The sequence below is a fragment of the Bos indicus genome, chromosome 9 (genome assembly GCF_029378745.1).
Source record: "Bos indicus isolate NIAB-ARS_2022 breed Sahiwal x Tharparkar chromosome 9, NIAB-ARS_B.indTharparkar_mat_pri_1.0, whole genome shotgun sequence".
Classification (NCBI taxonomy): domain Eukaryota; kingdom Metazoa; phylum Chordata; class Mammalia; order Artiodactyla; family Bovidae; genus Bos; species Bos indicus.
This window is the reverse complement of record NC_091768.1, coordinates 84,126,417-84,142,152: the sequence shown is the minus strand read 5'-3', so window position 1 is coordinate 84,142,152 and position 15,736 is coordinate 84,126,417. Positions and strand designations below refer to the sequence as shown.

The 15,736-nt window shown below is 37.2% G+C and overlaps 1 protein-coding gene across 6 annotated transcripts in view; it reads right to left on the bottom strand.

Annotated features, from left to right (window-relative positions):
* The window catches only part of ADGB (androglobin), a 193,602-nt gene that overhangs the window by 95,996 nt on the left and 81,870 nt on the right, over nucleotides 1–15,736 (bottom strand). For all 6 annotated transcript variants that reach the window (XR_011568516.1, XR_011568515.1, XM_070796318.1 and 3 more), the window contains exons 11-12: nucleotides 9,511–9,685; nucleotides 6,338–6,428 (exon numbers count right to left, since the gene is read on the bottom strand). Coding sequence is in view for 4 of the 6 variants with exons in the window: in XM_070796318.1 (XP_070652419.1) it covers nucleotides 6,338–6,428; nucleotides 9,511–9,685 (266 nt within the window). In the remaining 2 variants the exon portion in view is untranslated. The remainder of the gene's footprint in view (nucleotides 1–6,337; nucleotides 6,429–9,510; nucleotides 9,686–15,736) is intronic.

Genomic DNA, 15,736 nt, shown 5'->3' with positions numbered 1-15,736 from the left:
ACATACAACATTATTGTTAGTTTCAGGTATACAACATAACAATCAATATTTGTACACATGGCAAAACGGTAATCACAACTCTAAGGAATGTACATCACCACACATTAGTTACAATTTTTTCCCCTTGTGATAAGAACTTTTAAGGCCTAATCTCTTGATAATTTTCAAATATATAACAGTGTTATTAACTATGGCTTCCCTGGTGACTCAGCAGTAGAGTCCACCTGGGTCGATGCAGGAGACACGGGTTCAATCCCTAGGTTGGGAAGATCCCCTGGAGGAGGAAATGACAGCCCTCTCCAATATTCTTGCCTGAGAAATCCCATGGACAGTGGAGCCTGGCAGGCCACAGTCCAAGGGGTTGTAAGAGTCAGACATGACTTAGGGACTAAAGCACCATCATTATTAATTATAGTTACCAGACTACACATTGCATTCCCAGGACTTATTTATTTTATAACTGGAAGTTTGTATCTTTTGATTTCCTTCACCCATTTCATCCACCCTGACCCCCTGCCTCCGGCAGCCACCAGTCTGTTCTCCTGTATCTACGAGTTTGTTTATTTGCTTAGATACCACAAAGAAGTGAGAATATATGGTATTTGTCTTCCTCGTCTGCCTAATTTCACTTGACACGATGTCCTAAAGATCCATCTATATTGTCACAAGTAGCAAGATTTCCTTCTTTTTATAGTGATTGAATAATATCCCTTTGTATTAATGTTTTGTCAACAATAGAAAGTCCTGACTTTGTTCATTTTATCAATCTCCTTCTTCCACAACCACTAGTATTTTGTGTGTGTGTGTGTTAAAAACATTTAATTGCTTTCTATATTACTGAAGCCCTAGTCTCTGTCAGTTACTGCAGTGCTGTAAAACTTTTCTGGAACACGGTTTATTTTACAGCTATGGTGGTCATCTTTGTTGATGATCAGAACACACAGGAATCTTACATTTGGAATTGATTTAATTAAGTATCAGAGCAATGTATCAGTGAAATAGGAGCCAAAATTTTAATTATGGGTGTGTGATATTTATCGTAGCTACCCAACTATCTTTCAGGTTATTACTGACATGACCCCCAAATCAACACTGCCAAAGCTAGAAGTTTATGGGTACAATATGATAGCATCACTGATTCAGTGAACATGAACTTGGGCAAACTCTGGGAGATGGTGAGGGACAGGGAGGCCGGGTGTGCTGCACTCCAAAAGGTTGCAGAGTTGCACACGACTTAGCAACTGGACAATAACAACAGAAATATATTTGTTATAGTACAAATATTTTAGGTATGTGTGTTTCAAAGATAAAATTAATTTTCATGTATATAGAACTTCCTTTACTTTTGGATTTTTCCTTGCTGCTGCTAAGTCACTTCAGTCGTGTATGACTCTGTGCGACCCTATAGATGGCAGCCTACCAGGCTCCTCTGTCCCTGGGATTCTCCAGGCAAGAACACTGGAGTGGGTCGCCTTCTGTTTGGTAAAACTTGCTTTACCTCAAGTTTTAGCTTTGTCTCAGATTTACCTGAAACTGCCACTAGAGGGTAGCACAAACACTTGTGAAGCTCTGATTCTTGCAAACAAGGCCAGGAGCCAGGAGCAGGCAAACCAGGCATATGGTTGCTACAACGACAATGTTTCAAGGAAAAGGGATTGTGTAGCAGTCACACTCCAGGGCTCAAAAACAAACCAACCTACCAGCTTTTTTTTTCTGCTGACCTGAGAACTCTGACTATCGAGCAGTCAGGTAGGATGAAATGCCATTCACACATATTTTTGCTTCTGTCTAGGCCAGTTACAATGGATATACAAGGAAATCCGTATATTCAAGCAGTGAATACCTTAACTGAATCCAATCAAGGGTTGAAGTCACCTAGACCCAGGTTACAGAATTTCATCCACCTTAATTAGGTAAAGAACTGAAAGGAGGAATAAGAAAATCAAGTAAAGGAGTCACATGGGAAGTTCAGGTTATGAAGCCAACCTTTTGTGGTCCCTCTTAGCATAGAGATTCTAGACATCAGTGTGTGACACTTTGAATCCTGAAAAAATTAGTCCTGGTGGTCTGCAACTCCGGTTCACACAATCCACAAAATATTTGAGAAGTATGCAATCTCAATGAGCTAATAGATACTCAAAAACTATTTGGAATGATAAAATTATCATCTTAGTGGTAACACTAACTATAAAATTAAGTAGAAAAATTACAAGGTTTACTATTTTTATGTTTAAGAAAATTCTGTCCCTATGTGGTATTTTGTGTTTGCAACAGATGAAAAAAATGTAGCATGTTACATAATCTAACAAATTAGGCCATAAAATATAGCTTTGGATTTAATTTTAGGCTTATAATGAAGTTATGGAGGCTTCCCTGATGGCTCAGCGATAAAGAATCCGCCTGCAATGCAGGAAACCCAGGTTCGATCCCTGGGTCGAGAAGGTCCTCTGGAGAAGGGAATGGCTACCCATTCCAGTATTCTTGCCTGGAGAATCCCACAGACAGAGGAGCTTGGTGGGCTACAGTCCATGGGATTGCAAAAGGTCATACACGACTGAGAGTTATAGGTATAAGAGAATTTTTGGTTTGTAAAATCTAATAGTTCAGTTCAGTTCAGTCATTCAGTCGTGTCTGACTTTTTGTGACCCAGTGGACCGCAGGCCTCCCTGCTGCTGCTGCTGCTGCTAAGTCGCTTCAGTTGTGTCCAACTCTGTGCTACCCCATAGACAGCAGCTCACCAGGCTCCCCCGTCTCTGGGATTTTCCAGGCAAGAACACTGGAGTGGGTTGCCATTTCCTTCTCCAATGCATGAAAGTGACAACCCAGAGGGATGGAGGAGGGTTCAAGATGGGAAACACGTGTATACCTGCGGTGGATTCATGTTGATATATAGCAAAACCAATACAATATTGTAAAGTTAAAAAATAAAATAAAAAAAAAGTGAAAGTGAAGCTGCTCAGTCGTGCCGACTCTTAGCGACCCCTTGGACTGCAGCCTACCAGGCTCCTCCATCCATGGGATTTTCCAGGCAAGAGTACTGGAGTGGGGTGCCACTGCCTTCTCCGCCAGTCCTCCCTGTCCATCACCAACTCCCGGAGTTTACTCAGACTCATGTCCATTAAGTCGGTGATGCCATCCGGCCATCTCATCTTCTGTCGTCCCCTTCTCCTCCTGCCTTCATCTTTCCCAGCATCAAGGTCTTTTCAAATGAATCAGCTCTTTGTATCAGGTGGCCAAAGGATTGGAGTTTCAGCTTCAGCATCAGTCCTTCCAATGAACACCCAGGACTGAGCTCCTTTGGGATCGGCTGGTTGGATCTCCTTGCAGTCAAAGGGACTCTCAAGAGTCTTCTCCAACACCACGGTTCAAAAGCATCAATTCTTATGCATATGAAAAATCAAGGTTCTCCAGAAACATCATTTTGATTATTTGAATTTTTAATGATGATTTATATAATTGGTAAGGGATGTCCCTGGTGGTTCAGACAGTAAGGAATCTGCCTGCAATGAGGGAGACCTGGGTTCAATCCCTGGGTTGGGAAGATTTCCTGGAAAGGGGAATGGCAACCCAATTCAGTATTCTTTCTTGGAGAATTCCATGAACAGAGGGGCCTGGCAGACTACAGTCCATGGGGTCGCAAAGAGTCGAATATGACTGAGTGACTAACATTTTCTTCTTTCTCATATAATTGGTAAGAGTTTATTTATTATTCTTTTTGGCTTTTAAAGTACTTAAAGAAAAATAAAATATGCCACTGTTGTAAATGCAATTTAAAATGTTTAAATAAATTCAGTTAACTTTTAAAATTTATTTAAAATTTTTATAGAAATTAATAATTTATTTATAAGAATTTTTACAAGTTAAAATGAAAGTTTGAGGAAAACTAGATTTGCAAATATATAACAGAACAAATCTTTCAAACCAAAGTAGCAGCAAATTGATTTTTCTGTTTATAAGATTCGCATGGCTAGCTATGTCTACTTTGCAGCCTAGCAGTCCCTCCTCACTCACTTTTCAGTGTTTAATCATTGATGGCACAGAACTGCAGGAGCCTTAAAAGTAAGATATTTCAATATTATTTCTAATATTTTCAACTTAACTAGAATCCAAAAATTGTAGATTAACCGGCTATGATACAAACAGGCTCTAGAAGTAGGAAAATACAATGAATAGACTTCTGATCTAAATTCTGTCTGCTTTTATTCATCAGTTTATACTCTTATCATGGATTTTAATATATCCAAGGGAAGGATAAACCATATCTAGTGGTAATTGTATTCATGACATATATAAGCCTATTATATATATATATATATATATATATATATATAAGCCATTCAAACTTTTTAATGATTTAAAAAATTAGAAACAAGTACACACATCATAAATGTAAAACCTGATGAAAACCTACCAAATAAACATGGCCATATCACCATTATTCAGATCAAGAGATATTGTCAGGCCCCACAAATCCTGCCAGGTGTCCTTGCCCATCACAGCCAACACTCCTCCCCATGGGTAACTTCCTGACTATCGAGTTCCAGCACCATATATTGCTTTTTCTTTTTAATATCTGTTTTAGTAAAATAATTAAAAATAAACCATATATATTTTGTATATGGTTTATTTGGTCTAATATTTTTGTATGTGACATTTATCTATGCTGATTTTTGTTGCAGTATTTCTTTCACTTTATATCTATATATTATCATATGTCTTAGGTTTTACTATGATATCCAGCTGCAGTTTTCTCTGCATTTACATTATGTGACTTTTCTTAGAAATTCCTGAATCTTGATTTTTTTTTAACTTTTGGGATAATTTTCCCGTTATATTTTTATTTCATGATTATTCCCCAAACTCTATCCTGTACTTCTAGGACCCATATACAAGTATGTTGATCTTTATCAACTTGTCTTATAAGTCTTTTACTGTACTTTCCCTCATTTTTTTATTTTTGGTTTTAGTCTCTGAACATCAGTCTGAATATTGTCTTTTGACATGTTTTTCATTTTTCTGACTTGTCTTTTTTTTTGTTTGACTTAATCTGTGATTAAACACATCCATTGAATTCTAAATATCAGTTATTTTGTCTTCCTTGGTTCTAGAATCCCATTTTTTAAACCATTTTACATACTATTGAATATTATTTATTTTTACTTTTTACAACTTTATTGAGGGATTATTGAAGTATGGTTAACTGCACAAAGAATAAAATTGATAATCCTTGATATATGTACATACCCATGTGTTAGTTATCAATTGCTTCATAACAAATCACCACACTTTTAATGGTAAAATCATATCACCCACTGCTCCTTTTCATTTCTGCTATCTGTAGACTTCATTTTCACCATGATGAACTTCCCAGGTGGCACTAGTGATAAAGGATCTGCTTGCCAATTCAGAAGATGCATGAGATACAGATTCAATCCGTGGATGGAGAAGAGCCCCTGGAGTAGGAAATGGCAACATGCTCCAGCCCGTGTTCTTGCCTGGAAAATTTCATGGACAGAGGAGCCTGGCAGGCTACAGTCCACAGGTTCACAAAGAGTCAGACACAACTGAGTGACTGAGCACATAAACATGAACTCATTAAAAACATTAGACCCGGGATCACAGGTTTTATTTCTATCCCTACTGTCACATTGAAATATTAGTAAATTTGGGTTCTTCCTTCCCTTCTTTCTTTTTCTTCTTCATTGTCTTTGTTGTTATATTTAGTTGCTCTTTTTGTTTGTTTCCTTCTAAGAGTGACAGGCTTCATCTCCCAGGTATTTATGACAGTCTTGTGATCTTGTGATTTAATTTACCAGGTAACAAAGAGCTGACTCATTTGAAAAGACCCTGATGCTGGGAAAGATTGAGGGCGGGAGAAGAAGGGGATGACAGAGGATGAGGTGGTTGGATGGCATCACCGACTCGATGGACATGGGTTTGGGTGGACTCCAGGAGTTGGTGATGGACAGGGAGGCCTGGCGTGCTGTGGTTCATGGGGTCGCAAAGAGTCGGACATGACTGAGTGACTGAACTGAACTGAGTCAAAAACATTTCCCAATGCTAACGTTTAAAGTAAAACAAAATACTGTGTTGTTCTCAAACAGAAGCCAAAGCTGTAAAACCTGATATATTTAGGCCTGATTTTAACCAATTCAAAATTTATCTTAAATGTTTATTACTGTGAAATAGAACCTAAATTTTTGTTTTCCTATAATCACTGCATTTACACAAACTTTAATACATTTGCCACCAAACCACACAATTTTAACTGCACAAATCACAAAATACTTTATCTGTTAACAAGAGGTATTCATGGGAAAGACTGTTAAATACTTACGTTTCTGTTGGAATTGTAAATGGAGTCATTCTATAGTTCAAAAATGGACTTGAAATCTCAAGAAATTGGTCAGGCTTCTTTATTACTATTTCTAAAAAAAGAAAAGTAGTGTTCTACACTTATTAAAAGAAATATTCCAAGATTATATGTAGAATTTACCATCTAATGCAATACTGATTAGATTAGCCATTTACTCAGCAAATTTCAATAGACTTAAATAGAAATGTATGTGATACATAAAGTTTCGTACTAAAAAGGCATTACAGATCCTGCCAATTTGAGATTTCTTTAGTCTTCCTTCAGTTGCTTTCCAGATTTACAACATGAAACAATGAAATCTCAAGGGAGAAAGTCGGCCATGTCTTCCAGAGTTATTACTGTACTTGGCATTTGCTGCTATTTCAAGTACAAGAAAGACTTTCTATAAAAGTCTTTTACTAAAAAACTTGTTCTTTTAGTTAACCTCTAACGACACAATTGCTCAAGACTTAAAAAAAAAAAAAAGTGGGCTAAATACATGAAGTTAGTAGTAGAAGAACAGAAAATGTAACAAGTAAAGGTCAGAAGTAGAAAAGAAAGCAATAGGTCAAGAAAATAGTTATGGGTATTTCTAAAGGTGTTTGAAGTAACTTCTCAATGGATAAGGCACACAGCCCATGCACTAATAAGGTGAACACTGAATTAAACATTAGGCATGATTATCTTAACAAAAGCTCCTATAGCAGTGGAAAAGATGCCCACAGGATGAAGAGAAGTGAGAATATGACACAGTGCATTTGACTTTTCTGTGCTTGTTCTGTGATCATCTCTAAATTGATCTCTTTCTCTGTTTCCTGTTAATTTTCACTTGAAATTCTAAACCCAGTGGACAGAAGAAAGACAGCAATGTGGTAAGCCTCAAAGTGGAAGACCTCAGTTCTGGAATCCCATCAAGCCTGAGGTTTTCTTCCACAGCTTACAACAGAGACACAGAGTTATACAACAGTCAGTAGCAAAATCAGAAAATAGCTGTATATTCAATATTTTTCCTTTCCTTCATCTATTTCTGATGTTCTGAAAGAACTGTTTTAAGTGTGGCTCTATGCATTTAGGGTTTCCCAGGTGGCTCAGTGGTAAAGAATCCGCCTGCCATTGGAGGAGATGCAGGAGACAGTTTTGACCCCCGAGTAAAGAAAATCCCCTGGAGGAGGAATTGGCAACTCACTCCAGTATTCTTGCCGGGAAACTCCCGTGGACAGAGGAGCCTGGCGGGCTACAGTCCATGGGGTCACAAAGAGTAAGGCACAGCTGAGCACAACAACCTTTGCATTTAATTAAAATATAGCTTTTAATTAAATTAAAATATACCAAGATTTTTCTCTCAAGCATCATGTGAATTTTGATCTTTGGAAAAATGAAAGTGGACAGGAAGGAAAGAGGGAGGGAGGAAAGTTGGAAAGTTCCTGGAATCAAAATCAACAGTTGGCACTGGAGTGGCATCAACAGCCTGTTGCAGAAACTCAAGGAATGTAAGGAAATAACTGAAATAATGAAGCAGGTGGGAGAGAGGCAGACAAGGCTAGTAAAAAAAATTAAAATAAAAATAAACTGACCGTTTCTCCTTTACATCTAAGCCAGATATTTCTTTAATCTTTATTCTTTTCTGGCAAGGATAAAACATGTTGTGCTAGAAAATTTTTGCCACCAGCTGTACTGGTTGTATCAACGTAGGCAGAAAGCAAATGTGAAGAAAATTACATGGTTAACAGTTGTTATTTATATCTTAAAAACATGTAAGTTATGGTTGGAAGTAGGAGGCAAGGAACAGGTAAATACTCCAATCTCTGTGGCTGTTGTAGTTTTAGGATCCTGAGTACCACTGAGACTTATGCATTACTGTGTGGCTGAGATACAGTTCTTCTGTCCCATGCACTGAAGGATCAGCAGTACTTGAATTGGTAGCAGGAACACAGCAAGCACCATCATTAAAAGTACAAGCCGTGGTTCATGGGACCAACCATTTAAAGCTTATTTACATGCTTTTTAGGGATGCCTTTAGTAAATTGGCACTAGGTATGTTCACTGTGGTTTTGACTTCATTGTTCATTCAGGGACAGGCCTAATGCAGTAACCTCTAGACTGTGATGACCTGTTACTGGATGAGTACAATTAGAAGATAATGAGGTACTGGAAAAGAAAAAGGAAGAAAATGAGAAAGCAAGGAAATGAACACACAAAAAAGACAACAAAAAAGATAATTTAAGCTTTTGGAATAGGAAATATATATATATATATATATATATATACACACACACACACACACACATATATAAACCACAGCACTACAATTCTTTATCATCTTTCATTAAAAGCTGCAAGTGTAAATTAGCTACAGAAAGGCCATATGTTTACTTTGAATCAACATAAACAAACTGAGCTATTCTGTTAGGCCATAATTTTTTAATTTTTAGTTTTTGTTTTCTAATCCTCTCTGCTCATGATTTTTCATTTATGGTCTTGCTCATTTCTTCTCTTGCCATGTTGGTCTCTCTTCCATTCAAACATGGTGCTCACAGAAGGAGTGTAAATGAAGACATAGAGAAATGATTAAAGGAATAAAAAATTAGACTTGGGTTATAAGTAATTCAGAAATAAAAGACAAAAATAAGAACCAGGTGGGAACAGACTCTTTAGCACATTCTTAGCCTGTGTGAACCTGTGTATTTCCAAGCACAATTGCTGTTCATTGGCTACATGAAAATATTGACAGGAGGCAGCCCAAGCAGAAGTCCTACTCCTATAACAGTTTCAAATAGAATTCAGTCCATTCAAAGATGATGTCCTACTGGGCGCCACAGAATGATCCCCATATTTGAAATTCAGACCAGTGGGTTAACATATATGCTATTTAACTTTCTGCATTATTTGTTCCAAACCACTTTTCTATCACAGTTATAATCATAGTGCCATTATCCAAAGAATGGCCTTTATTTATCTGGTCAGTTTAGATGTGAAAACCAAACTAATCAGAGTCTGAGATGTGCAGAAGTCATCCTTTCAGACATAAAATTAGATGAAGGCTATAAGTGTAATGTTGGATTTCTTTTTTGATATATCTCTCACATTACAAATAGAACTATTAGAACTTCATAGAGAGAAATGTTGATTAGATTTTTGGACAATATGAACCATACCTTGAGCTTCATCTGTTATAACAGCTTCTTTTTTTTGACGAAAGAGTTTCCAAGGAGGTACAGGAGGTGGTTTTGGCGGTGCTATAAGGGGGCAGGATCTAGTTCTTGTCACCAGCACAGGATGGCTACAGATATGGGAAAGCCCATATTCTCTAAGCTTCTCAGCAGAATCAGCCTAAAAAGTGGAAGGCAGGGTTAAAAGGATTTTTTGTATCTGCTTTATGCATTTAAGATAACACTTTTCATCATTATAGAAATATTATCACCACTATTCTAGAGAGATAGAGTGGTAATATTTCTGCCTCCTTTAGCATAAGCACCAGGGCTTCCCTGGTAGCTCAGATGGTAGAGAATCTGCCTGCAATGCAGGAGATCCAGCTTTGATCCCTGGGTCAGGAAGGTGCCCTGGAGAAGGAAATGGCAATCCACTCCAGAATTCTTGCCTGGAGAATCCCATGGACAGAGGAGCCTGGCGGGCTACAGTCCATGGGGTTGCAAAGAGTCAGACACAACCAAGTTACTAACACGCACACATAGTGTAAGCACTATTACTGTCTGTATTTCTTTCAATCTTTTAGGGTTTCTGGGGCTCCCTTTTTTTATTTACAAAATGAGGGGCTAGAACTCGAAGTCACTTTTCAGTTCTAAGATTTTAAGATTCTATGACATTGCAGAAATCTCAGAATATCAGTTTTGGTCCAAAATTAATCAACTATTATTTTTGTTGGACTTCCCTGGAGTCTCAGATGGTAAAGAATCTGCCTGCAATGTAGGAGATCCAGGTTCGATCCCTGGGTTGGGAAGATACCCTGGAGAAGGGAATGGCTACCCATTCCAGTATTCTTACCTGGAAAATTCTATATACAGTGGAGCCTGGTGGGCTATAGTCCATATAGGGTCATAAAGAGTTAGACACAACTGAGCGACTAACACTTTCTTCAAAGGTTAAAGATTTGATACAAGTACTTAACATATAAAGTCTTTGTCAGTTTTTTTTTTTTTTGTACCAGCAATTGCTTGATAGTTTTCAAAAAACCCCACTGCCCTTACTGTGTTGGGTCCGTGAGGGTAACCAGTTGCCTTGTCTACAGTTTATGTCCTCAGGCTTCCCTACACAAAATCCCCATGATCACTCCTGACAAAGGAGGCATTCACAGAAGGGCAGATGGTCCAGGCAAATCCAAATCAAGTCATTGGAAGAAATTCAAATCATTGTAGAAATTCAGCTACTGACTGATGGCTGAAAGATGCGTAAGAAATCCAAAGGTATGTGAAGGTTGAAGTAACATACCCTGTAGTCAAATTCTGATATGCACGGTCTAAACCCTGACACATTTAAAGTAAAATAAAACATTAACTACATTAAAGTCAGTTTTGCCAATAACTGTTTTTCTTCCTAGTGGTTTTATATCATTGATTTCTATGCAAATAGCAATGTTTGAAAATGAAAATTTACAAAGCAGTCATTTGAATTAGGGTCAGAAGCTCATCTACTAGCCTATTGGAAATTACTGCCTCAGCTAGAACATGTATTATTAAGTTCAGTAGAGTTATTTAAAAGCTTTATAAATATATGGAATAAAGAGAAAAGTTGCTTCAATGTTCTAAATTTTTTTTTAAAAAAAGCACTAATTTAAGGAGAGGAAATTGTCATGCCCTTTTTATCCCATCTGTATGGTGGCAATTCATTGAAGAAATTCAGAAACCTCTGAAATTATGCTTTAATAATTCAAGGTCATCTCTTTGTGACCCTTTGGACTGTAGCCTGTGGGCTCCTCTGTCCGCTGAATTTCCCAGGCAAGAATACTGGAGTGGGTTGCCATTTTTCCCCTCCAGGGGATCTTCCTGATCCAGGGACTGAACTGGCATCTCTTGTATCTCCTGCATTGCAGGCAGATTCTTTACCCACTGAGCCACTGGGGAAGCCCTAAGTAGTATTTATAAGTTGAATAATTTCTGGATAGTTCATACATTTGCTCTACATATCTCAGTTCCTTCTTATAATTGCAACCAAAATTGTAATCCACTTGCTTTCTCTTTTGAACAGTGGGATACCAGAAAACAAAACTATTCAAGGCATTCAGAAGATGTAAGATATAGTATTAAATAATTATGTATGGTATTTCATCTATTATATTATTTAAATAATTCACAAAAGTATTAGCTTGATGTAAAGCATGTAAGCCAGTTTCTCATACTTCACTTTATTTCCAACATACTACACAATACTTCTGAATAAGGTAAAGTAATGCTTAATAATTGTTAATAGTTTGATATTGAGAAACTTTGTTCAAGGGTTCCAGATTTCCTTATATTAGAATTAGGGACTGAGAGTAACTTAAAATAGTGAAACATTCTAGTAAAATACTTAATAGGCCTCTTCAGGAAATATTTTTGAATAATTCATGTTTTTGTTGTTGTTTAAACACTAAGTTGTATCTGGCTTTTTGCAAACCCATGTACTGTAATCTGCCAGGTTCCTCTGTCCATGGGATTTCCAAGGCAAGAGTACTGGAATGGGTTGCCATTTCCTTTTCCAGGGGATCTTCCTGACCCAAGGATTAAACCCACGTCTCCTGCACTGGCAGGCAGATTCTTTACCACTGAGTCCCCAGGGAAGCCCAAATGTAAGACAAACCAGAAGTTTCCTTGCCCATAACACCCTTTCACTCCCTTACTCAGCCCACCTCAGATATTCTAAAAGTAAGGTTTGAGAAGGTAGAGGAGGCTTTTTTAGAACTCCCAGTTAACCCATTTAAATAAAAAGAAAATAATAAATAAACAAATAAACTAAAATTTAGAAGACCCAGAAGTAATAAGATGGGGGAATAAGGTAGGGTAATTTGTGACACTGTTTCTTTCCAAGTTTTGCTTTGTTTTCTTGCATTCTTTACCAATTCCTCACATAAAGATAAAGTTTTATTTTACAAGTTGGTCTTGTCTTTGGGGCTAGAAGTTTTTGCTATGTACTCCATTTAATAAAATTCCATTAGAAAGAATTTTCTTCTGTAGATTTATCTTCAAAACATGATATCATCTTTATATTCTGATTTCTACCAAGAGACCCTGCTTATCCTAATAGCTAATGTAAAAGAATCAACAGGAGACTATAATGTTGGAGGCAGTTCATTACAGCTTGGAAGCTCATCTCATTACTATTACAGACACTGGGCCAATTCCTGAACCACTGGTCCCTGTAAGACATTTCAACCCCCACAGGGAGGATTTATAATGCTCTACATGTCCAGGCTCCCTCCCACACCTCAGACTGCCTCTAAAACTTCTCCTTTTGCAATCTGTTCAAGCTCTAGTAGTCCCTTGAACCCAGTGGGTTATCCTTCACCTCCAAACTTTCCAACATAAGCTTCCTTCTGCTTCATGCATATGCTTTTTCCTACTTTCCAGGCTAACTTTAACGCCACAGCTGAAACAATTTTTTTTTCCTTTGGGAAGACTTCCCTCAGTTCAGTTCAGTTGCTTAGTTGTGTCTGACTCTGTGACTCCACGGACTGCAGCACACCAGGATTTCCTGTCTATCACCAACTTCGGGAGCTTGCTCAAACCCATGTCCATAGAGTCTGTGATGTCATCCAACCATCTTATCCTCTGTTGACCCTTCTCCTCCTGCCTTCAATCTTTCCCAGCATCAGGGTCTTTTCCAATGAGTCAGTTCTTTGCATCAGGTGGCCAAAATATTGGAGTTTCAGCTTCAGCATCAATCCTTCCAATGAATATTCAGGGTTGTTTTCCTTTAGGATTGATTGGTTTGATCTCCTTGCAGTCTTCTCCAACACCACAGTTCAAAAGCATCAATTATTTGGTGCTCAGCTTTCTTTATGATCCAACTCTCACATCCATACATGACTACTGGAAAAATGATACCTTTGACTAGATGAACCTTTGTCAACAAAGTAATGTCTCTGCTTTTTAATATGCTGCCTAGGTTTGTCATAGTTTTTCTTCCCAGGAGCAAGTGTTTTATAATTTCATGGCTGCAGTCACCATCTGCAGTGATTTCCCTAGTCACCCACTAGACAGAAAGATGTGTCTCTGCTATGTATTCCATATACATTTTTTTTCACTCCTTCATTAATTCATTTATTGAGTTACTCATTCAATGCACTTTATTTAAATGCTACATCTACCATATTCCAAGCAACTTCTATTATGCCAATATTCTAACTTTATTACTGTTTGCTTGTCTGCTTTTCTCATCAACTCCAAACTTTGTGGGGAGAGTCCTTATTAATCACGCTCAACATGGTGTCTTCCTCAGATTCCAGCTAGTTGTTTAGCAAAGAATAATTAATTAACATCTGTTAAATTAATGAATAAACATGCACTTTTGGGGGGTCTTTTAAATTAAAAAATTTTGTTTACCGGTTTTTCAGTCGGAAAGACAAAAGTTCAAGTGAATTTTTCTGTGCCTTCTTTTTTGTGTAATTATGATGTAAATCTTATCTTTTTGGTTTTCAATTTTAAAAAGTATTTAAGTACTTCCCATGGAACACTCCACAAAGCATGGCTCATGGTCTTTTGTAGTCCACAGTATTAGACGGTTTAATTTCTCTGGAATAGCTAAGGCAATGGCCAGTGTCAGGTAGTAAGATTAAGAAAAATAAAAATCAGGGCTGATGCAGCCATCCTAAAAAGAGACTTAAGTTGAGGGGGGGCCCTGAGAAGCACACTTGGATTTAACCATGACTAAACTTGAATAACTTTTAATTAAAAACAGAGGAACTGCCCTTTTCTCTACATTCATAATAGCACATTATGTCCTGTTGTTTTGACAATGTTACCCTTCTTACATTGCAGACTTTTGCAGTAAGGAATGTTTCCTATCTAAAAAAGAAAAGGAAAAGGTGGAGGCAGGAAGAAGGAAAGAAACGGAAGAAGAAACGATAACATTTATGCTCCTTGGTCAAATCATCCAGAAGACAAATATAAGTGCAATAATCATACAATTGGTGTATTTACATTTCAACCAAATTTCCATTCAATTTTTTAACAGTAAGCTGTTTCTAATTAATCGAATTATTATATTACTGTCTTCTTATACTTTAATGTAATGATTTCAAACACATGGAATTCTAGCAATAAAGTGCTGGATGTCTAAAAGTCCCCCTAGAAGGTTAGGGATCAATACAAATGCAATAAGATGTTTGTCTAAATAGATTGAAGAGTAATCTGGTGAGCTTTACCCTTTAAAAGGGAAGGAGAAAAAAAAATGATTTTTTATGTCCAAAACCCAAAAATAACATAAAAATTGTGGCAAATCTACACATCTCATGTAACTGTTAAATATTATGTTGTCAAATGTTTAACATCACAGGAAAATGTTAGTGATACAGTGTCAAGTGAAAAAGCTAATTTCCAAACAGAAAGTAAAATAGAATTTCCCTGAGTAAAAAATGTATACACATATACATGTAGAAAATATGCAGAGAAGAAAAAAAAAGCAAAGTACATATGCCAAAGTGTTAACAGTGCCTATGACTAGGCATTTATGTTACAAATATTCAAATTTTATTCCCTTTGTCCATATTTTCTAAATTTTCTATAAGTTGTTAACTTTCTAAGAAAAAAGTGATTAACATTTTTGTGTGTATTACTTTAAGGCATTCATAGCAGTGGTTTACTAGATATGAATTCGTTTAATTTGTCTTAGGTTAAGAAAATACGTATGACCTGTTTATAGAGAGGTGATGTATTATGTATTAGAGGTGATGTATTAGAAATGATTTACACAGTTCTCACTGAAATACATAATTTGATGCCTTTGTTTACAATTAAAAGAATTGATAAACTATATGAAACTACATCTTTTTTTTTTTTTTTCACGTTAAACTATTGCAATCATCTGGGCTTCCCTGGTAGCTCAGCTGGTAAAGAATCTGCCTGCAGTGTGGGAGACCTGGGTTGAATCCCTGGGTTGGGAAGATCCCCTGGAAAAGGCCATGGCAACCCACTCCAGTATTCTTGCCTGGAAAAGCCCCATGGACAGAGAAGCCTGGTGGGCTACAGTTCATGGGGTTGGTCTCAGAGTGGGACACAATTGAGGGATTAAGCACAGAACAGCATTAAGAAAACTTTGCCTGTACTGAGTCCCTGTACCGAAGTGTTTAATTACAGAGACAAGACTGAAATTCAAGAACAGAATTTTCATTGAATTCTGGTATATTTTCTACTTTTGTTGTTGCAAAAGGGTGTTGACAAGCTTTGGAAA